Source organism: Nansenia antarctica, assembly GCF_963989245.1.
Source record: "Nansenia antarctica genome assembly, chromosome: 5".
Lineage (NCBI taxonomy): Eukaryota > Metazoa > Chordata > Actinopteri > Argentiniformes > Microstomatidae > Nansenia > Nansenia antarctica.
The window spans coordinates 19,125,492-19,148,903 of NC_137690.1; the positions used below are offsets into that span (position 1 = coordinate 19,125,492).

Below are 23,412 nucleotides of genomic sequence, written 5' to 3' on the forward strand. Positions count from 1 at the left end.
CTCTTGCAATTGACAATAACTATTATTTTATTTGTTTTAAATTAGTTTTTGTATTTATTTAGTAGGGGGTTTATATAATGCTGTAGCCTTGCTACCGTTTCCTGCCTAACCTTGGATGTCCTGGCCCTCCCAGAAGGTGCTGAAAGTGCTGTACTCAGCATCAGATGGATTCTCATATCGTAGATTCCACCTCCTCAGAGGTCAGTAATGTGCTGAACACTGTTTTACAGCCACAATGTTTATCGGGGAGATTCAGATAAACCACGGCACGGTGAGCATTGCTCACAAAAGAAAAGGTAAATCTTTGCACCTTGCCAGTCTGCTGTTGTTGAGGTTTATTTATGCAATTTGACAAGCGTCTTTAAAGCTGTGAATGAGGATAATGAACTGTACTATTTCATGTACTGTATGTGCATGTCCAACTTCCCTCCCTGCACTCTCCATACAGTACTTAATTCAGCACCCTAATTGGACATCTGCCTTTAAGCCATTAATTAATGTCATTAGCATTCCACCCCCTAGAGTAGCTGTATACTCTTTCTACTGGAACAGTGTAAGTGTTGAGCTGCATTAGATACTGTTTAACATTTACATGAAAGGCCAAGCATCCATTAATACAGTATGGGTAATTAGTGGGCTTGCTTCAGCAAGTCCAATTATTGTTCTTCCAATTATTTCATTTTCTTCTTCTTAATCTTCTTGCTTCATATAACTTTTTCTTTTTATTATTATTCCACATGCTACAGCTTTTATGCTAAACATAGCACTTCCCAATTATTCACTGCTACTCCTACTGTACCTTACAACCTTTAAAATATTAACCCCAGATCTAGCTCACATTGCTTACATTTATATTGTTCTAACTAATTATACTTTTTAAACTAACTTAACTAACTAAACTTGAAAGTGCAACATTTACATAAAGGTCTATGGAGGAATGTTGATTTAGGCAAACGCTCTGAGAGCTTCATTGGTACTCTATCTTTACTGCAACTGCTATGAAACAACAAGACCTTCAGAACACAGTCTTAAAATGAGTACACAACAATGCACTCACTTGGCTACCAGTTCAACCGAAAAAACAATCTCAAAGTGCTACAGTGAGTGCATTAAAAATAAAACCAAGAACACAGATGATGCTACAAAGGATAGTGACAACAAGGAACAATGCTAAAACATCTGTAACAGAAGGTATTCCTAAAGAGGACAGTTTTTAGGCCGTTTTTAAAAGTGCCTAGAGTTTGTGGTACCCTCAAGTAGTCTCGGAGTACATTCCATCTATCTATCTATCTATCTATCTATCTATTTATCTATCTATCATCTAACTATCAATTCATCCATCCATCCCAGAGGTCCTTAAGAACTGTGATCTTGATGACATCATCCTGGAGTTTTGCAACCTTGCTCTGATAAAAAACAACCAGCCTGATATGTGGTCTCTCTCTAACATCATCCCAGTGCCTAAATCCGGAGATCTCCCGAAACCAGACAACTACCGAGGCATCAGTCTGTATGTATCATTGCGAAGAAAGATGTACAATCGCATGATACTGAACTGGAGACGGTGTGCCATCAACCCTCACCTGAGGGAAAACCAAAATGGTTTTCGAGAGGAGAGGACCACTGTGGCCCAGACCTTGGCCTGAAGGAGAATCATCAAGGAGGTGAGAAAGAACAACCTGACTGGGGTACTGTGCTTCATCGAAGGCATTTGACTCGATACACAGAGGCTCAATTATGAGGATACTTAAGGCCTATGGTGTTCCTCCCAATCTATTTCGGGCCATAGAGATCATGTACATGGGTACAAGAGCCAAGGTGATGCCCCCAGACGGCAACAATGAGGAGTTTTACCTCCTGGCTGGGGTGTTGCAAGGGGACACACCCTGGCCCCCTTCCTTTTCATCATAGTCCTAGACTATGCACTCAGGAAGGCCATCAATGGACGGGAGACGATACCCCGCCGTAGTCCTAACGGACCTGGACTACGCGGACGACATCAGCCTGCTCTCCGACCACTTAGAGCAAGCACAGGAGCTCTTGTGCAGAGTGGAGACAGAGTGTGCCAAGGTTGGCCTTCGGCTAAATGCCAAGAAAACCGAGGTAATCACCTATAACATCCTCCCGGACCATCCACCTCTAATAACAACAGGCATTGCTCTGAAGGAAGTCAAAGACTTAAAATACCTGGGCTCATGGTTCAACTCGTCCGAGCAAGACCTTAAAGTGAGGAAGGTGCTTGCATGGAGGGCCCTGAACGGCATGGCCAGTGTGTGGCACTCCAACCTCCCACGACAAATCAAACTCAGCTTCTTCTATGCAACAGTAGAGTCTGTTCTCCTATACGGCTGTGAATCCTGGACACTGAAGCCTACCCTGCAGAAGTCCCTAGATGGGTGCTACACCAGAATGCTGTATGCAGTACTTAACATCGACAAGAGCGAGCATAATACCAACAAGCATCTGTATGGGGGGTCACCAAGGATAAGCGAGAAAATAGCAGTCAGGAGAATGAGGCTGGCAGGTCTCTACCAGAGACACCAGGAGCTGTCAGCCAGCAAATTGGTTCTGTGGGAGCCAGCACACGGACATCGATCACAAGGGCATCCCACACTAACATACGAGGACGGACGTACTCAAGAAAGATGCAGGAGCAGAAAGTACTGGCGAGCTAGCCAGATGTATAGGAGATCGGGACGACCTAGTAGTAGTAATATCCATCAACCAACAAACCAACCAACCACTCATCGATCCATCCAACTACCGTAACTTACATTTTTTAAACCTTAATTTTTAAACAAACTTTTTCCACTACCAGAATAAGACTTTGCAAGCCCACAAAGATTCTTCTGCAACTTATTATTATTATTATTATTATTATTTTTTTTTAAAAGATTTCTGAGTTTATGCATGTTGTATGGACAAAGACGACCACTTAGGAGGCTATAGGAAGACACTGTAGCTTTACCAACACTGATATAAAATAGAATATTATTCTGATAACATAACAGCCAACCTTTTCTAGTACCGTATTTTCCGGACTATAAGTCGCACCCGAGTATAAGTCGCAGCAGGCCAAAAATGGGCCATGAAGAGGAAAAAACCACATATAAGTCGCACTGGACTATAAGTCGCATGGTTCAAGGGAACGGGCTTGGCGGAATCAGCGGGGAAAGAAGACCCTGTTGAGCTTGACTCTAGTCTGGCACTGTGAAGAGACATGAGAGGATTTGTAAGCCCAGGAAGGACATAATTCACGTTGAAACTTCTTCTGAAAGGTTAAGGAATACTTGTATTATCGAGTGTAAAGTCCGCTAGCTAGCGCGGGGCTAACAACATGGCGTCGCGGAGGAAAAATGAAACTTTGAACAGCCTCTAAAAGGTAATAAATGACTTTAATATCGTTTCTAACGTCCATAACATTGTGTATAAGGTCCATAACATCATGTTTAATGTCCACATTGTCGTGTTTAATGTCCACATTGTCGAGTATAATGGCTATTCTATCGCGTATGAAGCGCTACCGGAAGTAGCAAAATGCTACTCGCGGGTACAACATTGCAACGTTAAACAGCCTCTGGAAGGAATAAATGACTTTAATATCGTTTCTAACGTCCATAACATTGTGTATAAGGTCCATAACATCATGTTTAATGTCCACATTGTCGTGTTTAATGTCCACATTGTCGAGTATAATGGCTATTCTATCGCGTATGAAGCGCTACCGGAAGTAGCAAAATGCTACTCGCGGGTACAACATTGCAACGTTAAACAGCCTCTGGAAGGAATAAATGACTTTAATATCGTTTCTAACGTCCATAACATTGTGTATAAGGTCCATAACATCATGTTTAATGTCCACATTGTCATGTTTAATGTCCACATTGTCGAGTATAATGGCTATTCTATCGCGTATGAAGCGCTACCGGAAGTAGCAAAATGCTACTCGCGGGTACAACATTGCAACGTTAAACAGCCTCTGGAAGGAATAAATGACTTTAATATCGTTTCTAACGTCCATAACATTGTGTATAAGGTCCATAACATCATGTTTAATGTCCACATTGTCGTGTTTAATGTCCACATTGTCAAGTATAATGGCTATTCTATCGTGTATGAGGCGCTAGCGGATTTACTCCTTGGTTCATGTCAGTCAGAGATTACCGTATGTCAGTTCATGTCAGTCAGAGATTATGAATTATTGATATATAAGTCGCACCTGACTATAAGTCGCAGGACCAGCCAAAGTATGAAAAAAACCGCGACTTATAGTCCGGAAAATACGGTAGAAGTATATTCGTATCTGGTTAAATCATGTGAGCTATTCTATTTATTTATAATCCCTTTGTTCTTACCCATTTATCATATGTTTGTCTCTCTTTTTTATCTGTATTTACAGTGCAATAGTAAAGAAAGGTGTGACCTTTCGCACAGCAACACCTAGTAACTCTTTACTATGGGACATCACTCTGGACATGGGAGTGGACAGCAGCATCGTTGTTTCTTGTCAGAGGAAGTCTGCCATACCGGGAAAAAGGCAAGTCTCCTAACAACACACAACTATCTGCCGTATATTCTGACAGTGTTGTGAAATCCATTTAACCATACATGTTTTCTTTTCACCCACTGGAATTCTTTCCCTTTAATATCAGCCCATGTTGTTTCTCTCCATATTGCTCAGATTCAATCAGTAACAATGTAGCATATGAAGAGAATGAGAAAGATGAGTTGAAGGCTCAGTGTCTGGCACATAGAATAACCCAATGTTCTTGTGCACACTTAACTAGATGAAATACACCATCCCCCTTGTGGTGCCATTTGACCAGGACTTAGTCAACGAGGGAAGACAACTCTGCTCTCTAAGCACTGGTCTGCTGATAACAAAGCTTTCGTAAAGCTACCCTGAAAAGAAGGGCATTGTCCTCATTGGTCCCTCTGGGCGCTTCACTCTAAAAGTCTCTAATCACCCATCTATACATGGCGTTTCTGAAAAGTGTGGTCAGCGTACCCAGTAGGTCGTTAGTGTTTCTAGGAAGTAATTAGCCCTTGAAGTTAACAACATTAGCGCTTATTGGCTTTTATGGTAATGCAGCTTCATTTACTAGCAGATCAACTTCAATGACCTTTTGAGTCTGCTGCATGTATTTCCTACACTACTGGTGAAGTACTGTAGGAAAGTCATGGTGTTGTTCAGGTTGCATAATCATTACCTTGCTGGAGAACAATCCACTAGAAAGGCTCCTCCACACACAATAAGATGACCCCTGCCTGTGATTGACCTCTAAACCATATAACATAAAAAACACAGAACACAGAATGTTATGCAGTATTATCTCTGTGTTATAGCGTCATGGTTCGGATCACCTCAACAAGCCACTGCACAGACTTAGTCTGATGGGACAGCAGGTGGTCCATCAGGATATTAATGTGAAATGAAAAAACATTTGTTTTTGTTTTTGTGAACCTGGGGTTTATTGTGGGACTAATATTTGAGGAATTAAGGCAGGCAGGATAATGAACACATACACAAACAACTCATTCAAATGGCTTTAAATATTGTCGCTCAAATGGAGAGAGTGAAACACTGAACTGATTGAGCAAAGTGAATCATTACTAAGTTGACCTCATTTTCTTGTTTTTCCCATTTGATGGGGATTAGTCCATTGTTTTCTATTGAAAACTGTTTTGGGTAACACATTTGTGGAGCAGGAATCATTGGGCTAATCCATCTTAAAATGTCATAGAACTTAATAGACCTCCTGCAGCAGCTGCCTAATGTCACACCACTTTTGGGATTTCATGTCTCTCAGCTCCATGGCTCCAATAAGTGCTGTGAGTATTATTGTGAGGCTATAATATAATAATATATGCCATTTAGCTGACGCTTTTATCCAAAGCGACTTACATTGCAATGAGTGCATACATTTCAGTATATATGGTCCCAGAGGGAATCTGGATATTAAGAAATGTTTAGCCTCTGTGATAATATCTTGTGATGGATCTTTATACTTTAAGACTGCCACTTTATGAGAGTGCTGTCCCTTTGAGTTTGGAGTATTTCACTACTTACCCAGAAGAATGACAGAAAGCAATGCTGGTGTGCCCCTTTTCACTGTAATGCCAGATTAAAATAGAAAAATCTGTTTTAATAGATACTTTAGGGGATATAGACTCTCTTTTAAGTCAAGTACATCTTGTTTTGATACACAAGTAAAGCACTATTATGACTTGCTTGGGTCTCAGTCTCTTTGGGCAATATGCTAAGATTATTCAATTATTGTAATTCTCTGTCTTTCTTTCTTTTTTTCTCTTATATATATATATATATATATATATATAATTTTTTTGTACATAGCCTATGGTGCATGGAATTAAAAGGAAATGAGACCAAGTGAAAGTCAATACAAGAAGCTTTATGCTTGCATGTGACATACATACAGTACAATGCATTTGAAAACATGTGATCGTTGGATGTTTGTGTAAGTGTAGGTGTCTGATGTGTAAAAGGGAGGGTGTGTGCTAGGGACAATAGATGCAGATGGGCCTTACCATGAGTGAATACCTGATCTTTTCAGTAGTGGGCTTACATGGAGAGTTACACTGTCATGGAAAAAAAACAAGATGATAGTAGAGTTTTAGCCTTGAAAGCCCAATGTACTCTTTGAGTTAGACACCCACGATAAAAAGCATCCCTGGAATGACCCTTTCTTCAATCCCCATGTTTATGATGTAACCTACTTTCAGTTAAAACAGCCCTCACCCTCTCTCAGCTCTTCTTGTCAGGCTTTAAAGCTGTTTTACTTGAGAGATTTTAGATAGATTCATCAGATTAGAGGGGAACTTAAGTCCTTTGCAAGGTACGTTGAGAGGATTTGGCTATTAGCAAACTTCACTGGTATCAGCCATCTATCCTGCTAACCCCTGTGGGCCCCTCCAGTTGTGGCACACAAGTGGCTATTTAGAGGTAATAGTAGGTTTCACTAGAGGAGGGTAGTCCATCCCATTTATCTGTTGTCTCACACACATTAAAATCCCTGCTCCTCATTTGGCATGCTCAGCTAGTCATACCTTACATGTGTGCATCAACAAGGTTATTACCACGACAGGAAATGTATGTGAAGAACATTCAATTACAGTACATCAATGAGGAAACAATTGTGTTTTATGCCACAGTGAATGCCTTGAAGGAGGAGACGGTTTGCTAAAATGTAATCACTTGGCAAAACAGAGAATGGAAAGGAGTTTTATTGTGCACAAGTGGAAAAGACATGAACAATGTACTCTATCTATCAACCCTATTTCTCAGTCCACTCAAGGTTAGAGTTAGAAACTGATTTCCAGGTTGTCTTGTATTTCCTTGAGAGTAAATAATGCCGTAATAAATGATTATACAGTGTGTATTTGACTGAGGCTCTCAGACCCTCCCATCCTCCCAGTGTTTTATTACTTCCTACTCTGTTTGACTGCTGCATCAGGATTACTCCTGTCACCACCTTGATTACTTTAGGCTTCGCTGTCCTGGCTTGCTGGTTTATGGCAACTCTGGCCCTGTGCTTATTGCTAAAAAGTGCTACTCATTCTCTTTCTTCATCAGGCCTGGCGCCAGAACCAACACCTTGGGTGGGCAGGGGCCGACGGGCCGACAGGGGGGGAGCCAGCCATAGCAAGGCCGACAGGGGGTGGGGTGCGAGGTGCTATCGGTAGCAAGGCTGATGGGGGCCGACGGTGGCTATGGGCAGCACTGAATCGATAGACATAGTATATGGACCCACAGGAAATTAAACATTCAAACCCCTGCCCATCACTACTGCCGGCCTTGTTCTTCATTAACATTCCACACACAATTTAATCATTCATCTTAGGATAAGAGCCAAAAATAATCCAAAAAGAATTGAATTGTAGCCTAATGATATGGCACTGTGAGAGTCCTGTTATGACCCAGCCTCCTCTCTCGCTCCCAGGCTTGACAGCAGTCAACTAGAGGTGCTCCAGGTGGACTTTGAGGTGGAGGAGCTGGGCAGCCAGTCAGACAGTCAGGCCATCACATGGAGGCTGGAGTTACCATTTGACTCCAGGGATGGAGTAAAGACTGAAGGTACCATGAGGATCTACACCACTCAGAGGGACTTTGTAGGCCTGGCTCCACTCGTCATGGTGAGCATTCATTGACTGACAACTCATCTCCACAGTAGCATCCATATGAATGCCAATTATACAATGTTACAATGTACAGGTAACAATATTTTACATTATAAGTAGTTTTGCCTGAGAAGTAAAACTCCAGCATTACAGCCTTCTGGGAAAGGTAATGTTAATGCTAACGATGATGTTATTGTTGTGTTCTATTGTGGGCAGAGTAACCTTTGTAAATAATAATTGGTTCTCAACTGACCTATCTGATTAAATGAAGGTGAAATCAAATAAAAACCTCATGTTCTTGACCTCATGTAGCTTAGCCTCCACCAGCGCATTGTGTTATGGTTGGATGTTTTTCCCTATATTGTAGGACCCTTACAATGAATCCACATTATAATCTCACTTATTAACTTATCATCCACATTATTATCTCACTTATTAATAATATCACTTATTACTGAATGTTACAAAAGCTTATGGGAGCAATTTTAATTACAGTATCATATCAGCCTTTGAGCCATTGTCATCAAGGGGCTGGTATCTTATGTTTGTAAACATGGGCGATTTAACCTCTTTAGTAATCTTATTTTCACCTTTCATATTTTGAATTGTAAATATGTATATATTTTGAAAGGCACGTCATTTGGCCCATGAAAATCAATTCAAACAGGTTTAAATGTACAGTATGAATTACTGTGAATACTGATGTAATTTGATGTATGAGTATAGAAAACCTTGATGCCTTTCAATCTACTGTATACACTGATACTCACACAATGCTCTGCATTTTAAAAATAATACAGTTGGATGGCATCAAATTATGAAGGCGTTGGTAACCTGATTTCTGTATTGCAAATTTGACATGGTTCATCTCCCTCGTGGATTAAATGCTGACCTCGAGGTCCAAACATGAGTAAATTTGATCTAAGGCCAGAGCAGACATTAGCGCTGACTGGACTGATCCTGCTCTCATCAGTATGAGCTGTGTTGATTATTGTTGGAGCTTATCAAAGGCCTGTTATATTGCCAATAGAAGATGGCTTTGTACAGTTGCTTGTATTGACACACTCAAATGCGTGGTGTACTTCTGGTATCTCTGTTAGATTTACAACAATATGTGACAAGGTCTGGTCAATTGGTCCGCAAGTCGGCAGCCGATTTAATGTTCAGACTTTTCTTTCGAAAGATTTAAACACATTTCAGCGTTGTTGAAAATCAATGACACACTCGCTAGTGAACTAATGCAGCTTGTTTTGTGAGCCTGCTAACAATGTAAAGTAGTGTTATAGTTAACTAGTTAGCAGTGGGGATTACTCACCGAATCCATTGCGTTGCAGTATTTTGGCTTGACTAGTGAGTTTGTGCTGTGATTTTCAACAATGTTGAAATGTATTTCCGTGTTTCAAAATAAAAGTCTGAACATTTTGATTGGTTGCCGACTTGCGGCCCAAATGACCAGACCGTGTCACATACCCTATCTGGTTCATTTTCATAGAGTGTACCTTTGAGTCCCCCCCCCCCCCCCCACTGTAGACACACACACACACACACACACACACACACACACACACTTCATATTCATCTCTCCCTGCAAGCAACAAATGAGTGGTTATCATGAGTGGCTGCTGGATAAGCCATTGATCCAAGACACATCATAGACCGATAATGCTCCAGCCTACTTCAGTGGAAACGTTACAGGTGGATCATGACTCATCCTCATGTCTTCCCTGCAGGACACAGAGATTCTGAACACAGCCATGCTAACGGGGAAGAAGGTGGTGGTGCCAGTCAGGATCGTGGCTGTGGAGGAGGACGGTCTGGTCACTGACGTCTCTGACTTCACTGACTGCAGCTCTACTGACGAAGACATCCTGAAGGTAGGCCAATGTTTGATATCACACCACTGTCACTGTTGTGTATATGAATGAATGAATGAATGAATGAATGAATGATCTTTATTGTCATTGTAACAGGTACAATGCAATTTAAATGCAAGCTCTAGGTGCTAACAATCAAACACAGTCCTAAGATAATAAAAAACAAGAATGAGACATAAATAGACATAAATAGGGGGGTATAAATAGGGGGATAAGTGATCGATAGGAATCTGAGAATTTATCTATTATGTAAACACATATGCTTATATACACTATATGGCCTATTCACAGGGGGGTATATAGACAGGTGGGAGTTAGCATGTAACTGTACTTTTATAAACATATAAACATATGAACTAGTAACTTATATACAGTATATGAACCTAACACAAGAATGTAAACATATTGCAGGGTTATAGAACATTGCACTATTCCCTTGGTTATTGCACAGTAGTTTCCCGTATTGCACGGGGGGGGGGGATTTGGATGCCACACTCAACATTCAACTTCACTACTTTGATTGAAAGCTTAATGTAGTAGGTGTCACAATCAGGTTACTTTACATACTTTTGGGAGTGCAGGATGTGTGTGTCCTGTCTGTCTGCCCTAAATCTGTGAGGCAGGAGGAACATTTAGAGTGGACGTAAGAGCAAGCTCCAGATGAGAGGGGGACCGCTGAGGGCAAATAAGTTGTATCGATGTCACCTCTCCTCTCAATTGTCACCTCTTCTCAGTAATTTCCGACCCATCTCCAACCTCCCCTTTCTCAGCAAGATCCTAGAACGTGCAGTTGCCTCTCAACTCCAGAATCACATGTCACACTACCTACTGTTTGAACCACTACAATCTGGATTCAGGGCCAAGCACAGAACTGAAACAGCTCTGGTCAAGGTGGTCAATGATCTCCTCTTGGCTGCTGATGATGGTAATGTCAACATACTCATTCTCAGTTAATTCGCAATTAATTTTCACAATGGGCCACATGAGAAACCGGGACTATTGTGGAGGGCCGGACCAGTAGGCTGAACTTAATTCTGCTCAATATTACTTTTATCGCTTTATAAAAAGCAGTAAATTATATGGTTTTGACTAGCTAGTACTGGTAAGAATACATGTTACGATAAGGCTATGAAAATGTGGAGTAGGTCAAATATAGAAGAGCAAGAGGACTCATTTAAACACAGGGAAGTATGCAGCTATAGTTTTGACCTCAACATCAGTTTGTGCCTATTATTTATTAACATTACATACATACAACATTACGAGTCACAGTGTAGTATTTCTACCTTCTGAAATGATGGCTAGGACTGGTGATATCAAGCGAAAGGTTCTTTATATACAAATCTGCTGACATATACTTGTGATCACTTTCTTTTTCAATAAAACGAGCTATTAGATATTCACTTTCAATTCAATGTACAATTCACATTTCTCAAAAACAACAAACTGTCAACTTATATGACGTCTTTCTACAAGACATTCTGGAACCTGCAGTTCTTCTTCTTCTTAGCTAATACAACAGAAATGTCCTTCTGTCAATCAATCATGTAACATATTAATCAATCTATTTTAACTGTGAATCAATCATGTAACACATTAATCAATCTATTTAAACTGTGAATCAATCATGTAACATATTAATCAATCTATTTTAACTGTCTAACTAACTATAAAGTTACAACACACAGAGCTAAGCATCTGAGTAGAAAAAGCAACAAGTGCTTTTGATATTTTTCAGTTCTTTTTTGTGTTCAGTGAGAAAAGTCCAGTCTGCCTTGGGCTTGAACAAGTGCACTGAAGTCATAGACTTATAGACAAGTGCACTCATAGTCAAAGGGCCGGTTTCAGAGACAAGGCTTAAGCCTAGTCCTGGACTAAATCACACTTCCAATGTAAAATCTCCATTGAAGATGTTTTTTAGTCTAGGATTAGGCTTAAGCCTTGTCTGTGAAACCGGCCCATAGAGTTTTATTCAAAAACCTTTTTTTTCTGACTTTTATTCCGAAACTTTTTTCCCCCTGACTATTATTCTGAAACGTTTTTTTTCTGACTTTTATTCCGAAACTTTTTTTTCTGACTTTTATTCAGAAACTTTTTTTTTTCAGACTTTTATAAAGGCATTTGTAACGAACTCCCAGCGGAGTCAAAACACGAAATTCTGTGATTACTACCTTTTCCAGTTGAACATAAACTAAACTATTTAAATGCTGCTATTGTTTGCGAAAGATACTTACATTCCACCATTTTTTTTCAGAGGATGCAAAGTTATAATGTAGCGTAGGCTATGGAGATGTTGTAGTTGATCCCAAAGTCTCTTCAAACCCAGGCAGCGAGACCAGCAGGAAAACACTTATAGATCTTCTATAATTCTAACTGTATAGTACTTTGTTTCCAATCATAGTTAGCTAGATTACTTACTTAGCTAGCTTACCTTTACTTATCAAATGTACATTTTGTGATATAAACGCAGTGCACACACACCGACAATGCATGTCTAGCATAGGCACAGCACATCGCTATAATAGTGATTCAGCCTGGGCTGAATTAATTTAGCCCAAACCTTCGGGAAATCAAGGCAGCGCCAACACACCTGTCAATCACGGTGTGACAACAATGATTGGAAGACGATGCTAGGAGTTTGGCCTGTAAAAAATCAGCCCATTTAGATACAGTATATCCTGAGTTTTTTGTGACTATTCGGTGCTGTTGCTGCTCTAGTTTCCACCAAAATCAATCAGTTCTAAGGTTTAACAATTATTATATATGAATTATATTATTCAACAATTATTATATTTTAATATTTCTTTAATTTAATAACTTTCTCATATTTATTGTAAAAGATAGGGGGGGCTTAGCCCTGCTAGCCCATTGATACCAGCCGTCCCTGCTTATTCTCCTCAACCTTTCTGCGGCTTTTGAGACTATCTCACACACCATCCTCCTGGACCGACTTGAGACAACCCTCTGCATCACTGGAACACCCCTGGTTTGGTTCAAATCATACCTGTCCAACAGGTGGCAATACATGTCCCTTGGGGGGTCCAGATCCACCACAGCACCAGTGAGACAAGGCGTCCCCCAAGTCTCCGTTCTTGGCACGCTACCTCATCCCACTGGGCGAAATCATTCGGAAACATGGACTCATATTCCACAATTGCAGACGACACCCAACTCTACCTCACACCAAACCCTCTCCCGCCCTCCCTCCCCCCTCCCTCATCTCTTGCCTCCATGAAATCAAACTCAACAGCAATAAAACGGAACTCATGGTCATTGCACCGAAGACCCTCCTTCAAAAGATCGATAACCTCATCCTCACCATCAACGGCTGTTCCATCTGCCCCTCCTCGGAGGTCAGGTACCTGGGGGTTTTGATGGACCCAACCCTCTCCTTTGAACCACAAATACGGTCAGTCACCAAGTCTACCTTTTTCCATCTCAAAACCATCTCTCCACCCTCACTCTCCTTCTCTGTGTTTCCAGCAAGGCCCTGGACTGGCTACAATGTCCAAAATTCAGCTGCCAGGATCCTCACTCATACCAAACCCTGACATCACATCACCCCCATCCTGCAACAACTTCACTGGCTCCCCATAAAACACAGAATCTCCTTCCTCTTCCTCCTCACCTTCAAGACACTCCAGGGCCTGGGTCCTGCCTACCTAACCGACCTACTCCAACTCTACATCCCTACTCTCCGATGTTCCGATGCGGATCCCCTCGTCATACCCCGCACTAGGCGTTTCACAGTGGGTGACCGTGCCTTTTCTATTGCTGCACCCAAGCTGAGGAACACCCTTCCACCAGACATCCAAGCTGAGGAACACCCTTCCACCAGACATCCAAGCTGTGGAACACCCTTCCACCAGACATCCAAGCTGAGGAACACCCTTCCACCAGACATCCAAGCTGAGGAACACCCTTCCACCAGACATCCAAGCTGAGGAACACCCTTCCACCAGACATCCAAGCTGAGGAACACCCTTCCACCAGACATCCAAGCTGAGGAACACCCTTCCACCAGACATCCAAGCTGTGGAACACCTTCCATCTGTTCAGACTCACCTTCATGGTCCAGCATGGTTTGGGTCCGGACTAACACTCTCCCCCATAGTTGCCTTTTTGTTTGTTATGTTTATTTCGTTATTTATTGTCTTGCTTCTCTTCTTTTTGATCTTTTTTTCTTCTGTTAAGTGTCCTTGAGCTTGAGAAAGACGGTTTTGATTAAAATGTTTTATTATTAGTGTTCCTAACAGTATTGTTGAACAGTATTGTTATTAGTGATTTACTTCTTCTTATTCTTTTCCTGGCTTTGGTCAAATAGCTCAAAAAGTCCCTGACCAAAAATGCTATAAATGTGCATGCCACAACTAGAGAGCATCAGTAGCAATGCCAGAAATAATTACCAAGATTAGACCATAGGTGGCGCTATAATAACAAATGGAAAATCAAGTAACTTCAGAATGCTGGCATTTCCACCCCGTTAGATGAACGTTTATGAAACAATTTGGCCCAGAATTTTCAAATGCTCTGAGAGTTTGCCCTGCTACGTCAATATTTATGGCAGTCGACAGGCTGATAGAGGACACTACATAGCCTACACAGACAACTTTACTCTGGTTCATATCACTTAACATACTCTATAAATATATTGAAAACATATTGTCTGATTAACAATGCATCTTCTTGGCACTACAATGTGTTACCATGTTGAAGCATTTCAAGATATCTAAAAAAACACGCCTTTAAAATGTGACAATTTTGTCTAAAAGCTAAGGCTAATGCTAATATACGTAGCACCGTAAAACTAATCTTCTCATGACCGCTTTACCTGATTCAGTTAGATGGGGGTGGCATACTATGCTAGGCTTGCAGAATATAGTGTAAGAAAATAGTGTAAGCACATTATAAGTAGGAACACGCCTCATTGCCGCTTTCGGTTATATTTATTATTATTATTATTATTATTATTATGACTATTACTATTATTATTAATAATAATAATAATTGGACACAAAATTACAGTGACATTTGCTCTTCATTAGATTGTTCACATCCTGTGACTCCACTTAGTCTGAGTTATCCTACACTATACACTATAAGACGTCTGCCCACTAAAAACCTGCTTTGGTCACAGAGGAATTTGAATATATGGATGAAGTTATGAGATTTTATTATTATTAATTATTTTTTATTAATTATTTTTAGAAGTTATAAGAAGTGCAACCTGAAACAAGGGAAGGAAAACAACTGCCTACAGTGTTTTTTTGTCACACCATATACAATATATGACATATCTCTATGTATTCCATGCATTATTCTACTGTACGTGCAGATGTTTATAATTATACAAAATATGTTTTGTGTCCAAACTCATGTTTAACATAAACAAAGGATTATCCAATTTGTTTGTTTGATTCAGAATTAGAATTAAGAGTCACTTCAACACATGCCAGTGAATATACACAACAGGCTTGGTTTCAGATTTGTGAATAGCTGGGTGACTTTAAAGGGGCCACACAATGTAGATCACTGCTCATTGTTTTTAGAAATGTAGACGCCTTTATAGTCGTTTCAAGCTCATCCTTAAAGCTCACAGTGTTGTGTTTGCCGATCAGATATCAGTAAGCTTGAGTCACAAAAATTCCCTTTAATCTTATAGTCTAACTGCTCTGCTTCACACATATTCCCTCGGCTGACACATGTGAGAAGACTCTGAAGCGAGGCTTCGTCCAGTCTTACCCCGTTAATGACATGCATGTCAAAACAAATCAAAACAAAGTCCTGTCTGCCACAATAAAGAGGCTTTTAAGATACTATATAAACACATTGCGTTGTCATAATAAGAAGAGCACAGAGGAATGCTACAGGAATGCTATAACTTGTACACGGTATACTCACTGTAACCTGAATATACGGTATGCTGTTCCTCTTTCATGCAATGGGCATTCACCTATTCAGTAAACTTGCTGATAAAGGTGAGTCTAAAGAAATGTGTTTACCGGAAAGATATGCGTTGGTACGGCCTTTCAGTACAGTGTGAAGTGATCAAAGATAAATGGCATGCATCAAAGGAAAGGTGCCCCACTGCATCACTGCCCCACTGTATTATCTGCCCACTGCTGAGATTCTGTCTTAGGAGATTTGGATCAGCGCTTCAAAACTCATAACTTCCTTTTAAGTGAATCTTTGTCGGATATTATTTGATTATTACTCCATGTAAACATGGTAGGGTTTGTGATCTAACAAGTGTAGCTAATGAGGAGAAGGGGACCTGGGAGGCTCTGAACATAAGGTCTGAGATAAGAGATGATTGGTTAACCTCATCCAATCTGGATGAATATGAAACCTTGAGGCGAACTCATTGGAAATGGATGAACATGTCACCCTATGTATAATTTTTCATAACTTTGCATAACAGAAAAAAACACTAATCTACTTTGTTTGGCTGAAAAGCCAAAGTGTGATTACTCACTGTGCAGGGGCATGCAATATTACGTTCTTATCAATTATCAGGTCATCTATGCTGATAAACATGGAGAGAGTGAAGGGTAAGACTGACCTTGATGTAACAAGATGCTCTCAGACACAGGCTGTTCCCCTGACAGTGCATCTTCTAACTGCTGATTTCATGGGGGACGGAGTAAGAATCTCTGCCATTTGCATTCCTCCTTGAGCCGCCTGTCAAAGTCATGGCCATTCTCCACTACCATGAGCACTTACAGGGGCCAGTGACAACTGCATTTCAATGCTCTGTAAATTATCAAATTGATTAAAACAAGGAATGTTCAAAGGACCAGCCAGAACCTGCAGTATGTCTTTCAAGGTTTCAACATCCACATGAGATTTTTTCAATGGCAGATAGAAACTGGTCAAGGTTACATTAGACATTAAAACAACAAAAAAAGAGTAATGAATGTTCTTGGGATAGGATAGTGAAGGATTGATGTTCAATATTGCACAGTGTGTTACTTGATTAACATAAATTTGCAATGCTACATCTTATTATAGCCGTAACCTTGTGCTTAGTGTGCTAGTTTATTACTCCTGCTTGACTATTACCATAGTGAAGCACGCTCTGTGAAGTTACAGCACAGCAATTTGTGAACTTTATTAAGACTTGGGGAACAATTGTGTCCTCAGCTAAGAATAATTGAGTGTCTTAATTCATTATCTCCTTTTCATTAGTGTTGATAAGCCTCTGAAAAACATCTCTGCATCATTAAACGATCTGGATGGTCCAATTTCCGCATGATTGATTTAGCTCACAATAAAACATTGATTTTTGCACAGTTTTGAGTGTGCGGATGCTGCTTCTTTTCATTCTATTTGATCCTCTTCAGCTCCAGCACCTCAGCTAAGTCTGATTACGGATGAGCGGTGGTATTTTCACTATTTTGCATGATTGATTTACAAATGAACACAATGTTTCCGGTTTTGTTGGGTAAATCTGTAAACAGTGTAATTTAGAATTTCAATCATTGTTTCAGACAGTAGCATGCTGTACATAGCATATTTACCAAGGGATACATACTGTAAGAATGGCAGGAAATGTGTTTTCATGCCCTTGATTTTGACCACTGTCCTTTTTCCACCCTCCTGCTCCTGCCCAGGTGTCTGACAGATGTGACTACGTGTTTGTGAATGGGAAGGAGATGAAGGGCAAGGTGAAGATGACGGTGAACTTCACCTACAGCTACCTGAGCGCCCAGCTGGAGATGAACGTGTGGATCCCACGTCTGCCCCTCCAGATCGAGGTGTCGGACACGGAACTCAGTCAGATCAAGGGCTGGAGGGTGCCCATCGTCACCCCCAAGAGGTAGGAGCCACCAGCCATCCCTCTGTGTACCACACAGTCAATCCGCTATCCAATAGAAACAGCCAGTACAGAGGTCTAGTGACCTAAGAGGCAGCCATTACCTCTAAATGGAGATTTTTTTTTTTTTATACCAAGTAATATTTGTCAAAGAGCTCAGACTTGAGTTTTAATACCATTACATAATGCATTACAATAACCCAGTGTGATCCAATCTTAAGAGAGACGGAGGAACATTGACGTGGGACACTGATTGGAGCTTAGCAGGGCAGAGGAACAGCGTGTGTTGTGTGACAGATGCAGGGTTATAGTGGGGCACACCAGCACTTCTTTTATGAATGATGAAGAGCGCTTGTTTAAATATTTCTGTGAATGATACCCTTTCATGGTTTTTAAATGACAGAACATAATGTACCCTCCAAATGCAATGATTGATGCATCTCCACCGTCCCAGACATTAGACATATCCACCCTGAGAACGTCTCCCCTACTGCCTTTAATTCAGGGAAACCGGGACCGCAGACTGAGCCAAAAAGCTCTGTTATCTTTGCTCCCACAATAAACGTGTTCAGGGACCTAATTGATAGTGGTGGGAAAAGCATTCCGAACACTTTATTAGGTACACTATACTAATACTGGGTAGGGCCTCCCTTTGCTCTCAAAACAGCCCCAGGCATTGATTCCACAAGATGTTGGAAGCATTCCTTAGAGATTCTGGTCCATGATGACATGATTGCATCAGGTAATTCCTGCAGATTTGTCAGGTGCACTTTCAAGCTGCGAATCTTCTGTTCTACCACATCCCAAAGGTGTTCTATTGGATTCAGATATTCATGAGATATTCGTGTGAGACTTTTGCTTTGTGACACGGTGCATTATCATGCTGGAAGTAGCCATTAGAAGATGGGTACATTGTGGCTATGAAGAGATGCACAGGGTCAACAACAATACACAAATAGGTTGTGGCATTCAAGTGATAATTGATTGGTATTAACAGGCCCAAAGTGTGCCAAGTAAACATTCCCTACACCATTATGCCACCTGAATGAATGAGAATGTATACAAGTGTTCCTAATAAAGTGTTCGGTGAGTGTATGTGCCCATGTTTTCTCAATGAGATACATGCGCGTAACACTGACTCTCGCAATCTCAAAGTGAAATATGCACCCTTGGTAGGGCTACATGGAATTACAAGATAGCAGGTCTTTACCAGTGTTATGGCTCGGTGTCAAGCGAAATGCTGATTCAAAATGTTGCTGTAAACTAAGTAGAATTGCATGAAATGTGCTTCCAGAGGACTACACTTTCCTGGTGGTGACCTCCCAGACCCTCTGAACAAATTATGATTAGGAATTTTAGCGCCAATGATTCTACCATAGGTTAACCTGAAACGTCACCACTGAGTGTAGGGGGCATGCTCTTATGGGAACAATAACGACATTTGGGGGAGCGCCCTGGCACTAAAACAAATAGCACTACACCACTGGACTGGTGTGACCTGTATGTTTATTCTGAGTGTGTCTATTCATGTCTCAGGCTCAGCTGGAACAGTGAAGAGGACGAGGACGACCGCAAGGGGAAGGGCTGCATGCTCCAGTTCCAACATGCCCTGGTCCGGGTGCTCACACACTTCATAGCAGAGCAGGCTGGCCCGCGGGAGCCTCAGGCCTACTTCCTGGGGTCCGACTGGAAGGTAGATGTCACCAAGCTGGTGCGCTACTTCCTGAAGGTGGAGGACCCCCGCATCGCCAGGTTGGAGGGAGGGAGGGTGCTGTCAGGACGAGACGTGGGGACCACCTCCATCCAGGTAACCATGGCCTGATGGTGGGAGCTCTGACTGCATGTTTAACTGGGCCTTTATCCAGAGATGCGAGGTGATTTAATGCTCTCTTTGGTGTGTGTGTATGTGTGTGTGATGTATGTGTATATGTGTGTGTGTGTGTGTGTGTGTGTGTGTGTGTATGTGTGTGTGTGAGTGTGCGCTTGTGCGTGTGTGTAAACGCCTGGATGAGACAAAACGTCCTCCAACTAAACAAGGACAAAAGAGAGATAGTTGTATTCGGTGCACCTGACAAAAGATCGAAAGTCAGTGCAAAACTTGATTTTCTCTCTCTTCAAACTAAAAAACAGGTCAGAAATCTTGATGTAATTCTAGACTCCGATCTAAACTTCAACAGCCACATAAACTCGATAACTAAATCAGCCTACTATCACCTGAAAAACATAACAATAATGAGAGGTTTCATGTCCAAACAAGACCTTGAAAAACTCATCCATGCATTTGTTTCGAGTAGACTTGATTATTGTAATGGTCTACTAACAGGCCTATCTAAAGGAGCTGTTCATAAAATACAGCTCATCCAAAACGCTGCTGCTAGGGTCCTAACAAAAACGTTTGAACACATTACACCAATCCTGAGATCTCTACACTGGCTACCACGACTCAGTCTCTCAGAGAATTGAATTGAAGTACTCTTAATTGAATACAAATCACGAAATGGTTGGACCAAAATACATATCAGATCTCCTCCCACATTATATTCCAGCAAGGCCCCCAAGGTCAGCTGAGACTAATCAGCTAATCATTCCAAGAGTGAAAACAAAACATGGTGTAGCAGCTTTCAGTCACTCTGCAGCATGCTCCTGGAACAAACTCCCTGAAGAAATCAAATAGGCCCAAACCCCAAAAATATTTAAAACTGAGCTAAAAACCTTCATGTTTTGCAGCAGTTATGATTAAACACTACGTATCGGGAAGGATAGCGGTTGAATACAGATGCAGCAATAATAAAAAAATATCAAGGTCGGAGCTGACGTCTTGAAATATTCATACGTGCAGCCACTACCTGTGATAATCTGCTATTTTAATCCTGTATTGTGGTAGGATACTTATACAAGGTGCAGAGGTTTATCTCTCTGAGAGACATAACACTTTCATCTTTTTATTCATTGTCTATTACCTTGTTAAATGTTTATTTATATGTATCTAAAAGTCTGAACCTTTTTTTTCAGAATAAAAGTCTGAAACTTTTTTTTCAGAATAAAAGTCTGATTTTCTTTTTTCAGAATAAAAGTCTGATTTCTTTTTTTCAGAATAAAAGTCAGATTTCTTTTTTTTTCTGAATAAAAGTCTAAAAATAAATGTCTGAATAAAAGTCTGAAAAATAAATTTCAGAATAAAAGTCAGATTTTTTTTCTTCAGAATTTAAGTCTGAAAAAAAGATTTATTTTTCTCAGGCTTTTATTCTATTTATTTTCTATCTCTCTATATCTCTCTCTCTCTCTCTATATATATATATATATATATATATATATATATATATATATATACAGTATATTCTAGTCATTTTAATTTTCTTACTATCCTCCTCTTGCTGTATTTTTTTATGCTGTATGTAAAGCATTTTGAATTGCCCTTGTTGTATGAAATGTGCTATACAAATAAACGTGCCTTGCCTTGCCTTGTGTGTGTGTGTGTGTGTGTGTGTGTGCGTGTGCATGTGTGTCTGTCTGTCTGTGCCCGGGCAGGTGTTTTCACCTCTGTCTGACTCTATCCTGGCTAAGAAGACAGTGAAAGTGTTGGATGACAAAGTAACCATCACAGAGCTGGGGGTGCAGCTGGTCACCAGCCTCGCCCTCTCCCTGCAACTCAGCCCAGGAAGCAACAGGGCCATCCTCGCCACGGCAACCACACAGGAAGTTCTGCAGAGCCCAAAACAGGTTTTTCCAGTTTGCTTTAATAGGAGACATAGTTGTAGATGATCAACAATTATAGCAAAGTACTATAAGTACTTAAGTATTCATGTACTAAAATGAAAACATCTGCCCCTCGTCATATCATGTTCTACCTCTCTTCAGGAGGCTCTGGTCAGCTCCTGGGTCCAGTTCAGCGACGGCTGCCTGACCCCTCTGGAGATCTACGACCCTAACCACTACCGCGTGACGGTGACGTCGCTGGACGAAGGCGTGGTGTCGGTGCAGGGGTCACCGTCTATGGTGGTGGCCGAGGGGGAGGGACAAGGAGTGCTGGTCAGGGTGGAGATGGCCATCTGTGAGGCCTGCCAGAAGTCCAAGAGGAAGAGCACCGTAGCTGTGGGCAGTGGCAGCCTCAAGGTGAAGTTCCAGGTCAACAGCCGGCACTTTGACAGCAACAGCAGCAGCTCCAGCAACATTAGCAGTGGTGGAGATGAAGTTGGTGGAGGAGGAGGGGTGGGCAGGGTCAGCAGTAGCACTAAGGACAGCAACAGTGATGATGGGAACGACAAGGTGGACAGTGAGAGGAAGCAGCAGACCCTTACCAGCAGCTCGGTCTCGGAGCGAGAGGAGAGCGCCTTGCGCAAAGTCACCACCACCGCCAAATCTACCGAACGCACCGCCACACCGAACAGTGTAGCCAGCAGCACTGGCAGCCTGGGCGGAGTGCGCGGGGCCAGCTATCCAGGACCTAATTTAAATACTAGAAACCCTAACAGCCCTGCCAGTTCTGTTAATGACAATGACATGATCAGTACCCCTAGTGACAGCTGGAAGGTTGGGTCAGACAGCATGATAGTTGAGGACATAGGTGGTGTTGTGTACAGTAGCACTGTGAAGGCCCCTGGTAACCTGGTGAACTACAAGGAGACGATGGAGGTGCCTGACCTGGAGCCAGTGGAGGTGGAGATGGGTAGTGAAGACATACTGTCCAACAGACCCCTCTCAGACCTGGAGATAGGCATGTACGCACTGCTGGGGGTCTTCTGCTTGGCCATCCTGGTCTTCCTCATCAATTGCATCTCCTATGTGGTCAAGTTCAGACACAAGCAGCCCCCCTCTCACGGCCCGGAGCCCACTAGGCACAGGCATGACTGGGTGTGGCTGGGCACAGACACTGAGCTGGTGATGAACATGCCGGGCAGTCCTCTGCAGCAGGACAACCACAGCGCAACTACAATGATAGATTTTGGGCCTGATAAGACAGCCTCTCTGCCTCACAGGCCCAGCTGCTTGGCCTCCTCCACTGACTCTCCCCTGGGCTGTGGGGGAACCCTCAGGAACAAGCCCATTCGTGATACTGTTCACTCCCCCACCAGTAAGAGAAAGAGGGTCCAGTTCACCACATTTGCAACCCAGGAACGCCAGCACTCCCCACACCTCTCTCCCAGGGAGAACGGCCATGGCATCCACTGGGTGGGGAAGGAGGAGAACTGTGTGGAACTGGAACTCCAAGTGCCCATCACAAAGCCTGTGGAACATTTATAATTGGGACCATTTCACCTCTAATGTGGGTGTGTATGTGGCTTTGATCACCTCAATGCCTTTATTTATTCATGGAATCAGAATCAGAATCAGAATCACTATAAATTACATTATAAATTATTATTATTATTTAAGTACACAAGAGTAAAATGATTTGGCTTTGGTTCCTCAACATTGGCATTACAGCATCAAGATACAGAATCACTGTATAATAAATCACATAAATCACATAATAAAGTTAAGTAAAATAAGTAATAATAAAGCATCACAACTATTGATAACACATTCACCACCATGAAATATGCAATGACTCCTTCCTCATTTATTTACCTGTGTCAAGGCCTC

The 23,412-nt window shown here is 41.7% G+C and overlaps 1 protein-coding gene across 1 annotated transcript in view; it reads left to right on the forward strand.

Annotated features, from left to right (window-relative positions):
- LOC308158420 (transmembrane protein 132D) overlaps window positions 1-23,070 on the forward strand; it is a gene marked incomplete at both ends in the record, with an annotated part of 46,074 nt that extends 23,004 nt beyond the window's left edge. The window contains 7 exons of the mRNA XM_080532007.1: window positions 4,400-4,537; window positions 7,962-8,154; window positions 9,870-10,013; window positions 17,627-17,832; window positions 19,366-19,636; window positions 21,358-21,549; window positions 21,688-23,070. Of these exons, the coding sequence (XP_080388133.1) occupies window positions 4,400-4,537; window positions 7,962-8,154; window positions 9,870-10,013; window positions 17,627-17,832; window positions 19,366-19,636; window positions 21,358-21,549; window positions 21,688-23,070 (2,527 nt within the window). The remainder of the gene's footprint in view (window positions 1-4,399; window positions 4,538-7,961; window positions 8,155-9,869; window positions 10,014-17,626; window positions 17,833-19,365; window positions 19,637-21,357; window positions 21,550-21,687) is intronic.
- Between the last annotated feature and the right edge of the window lie 342 nt (window positions 23,071-23,412).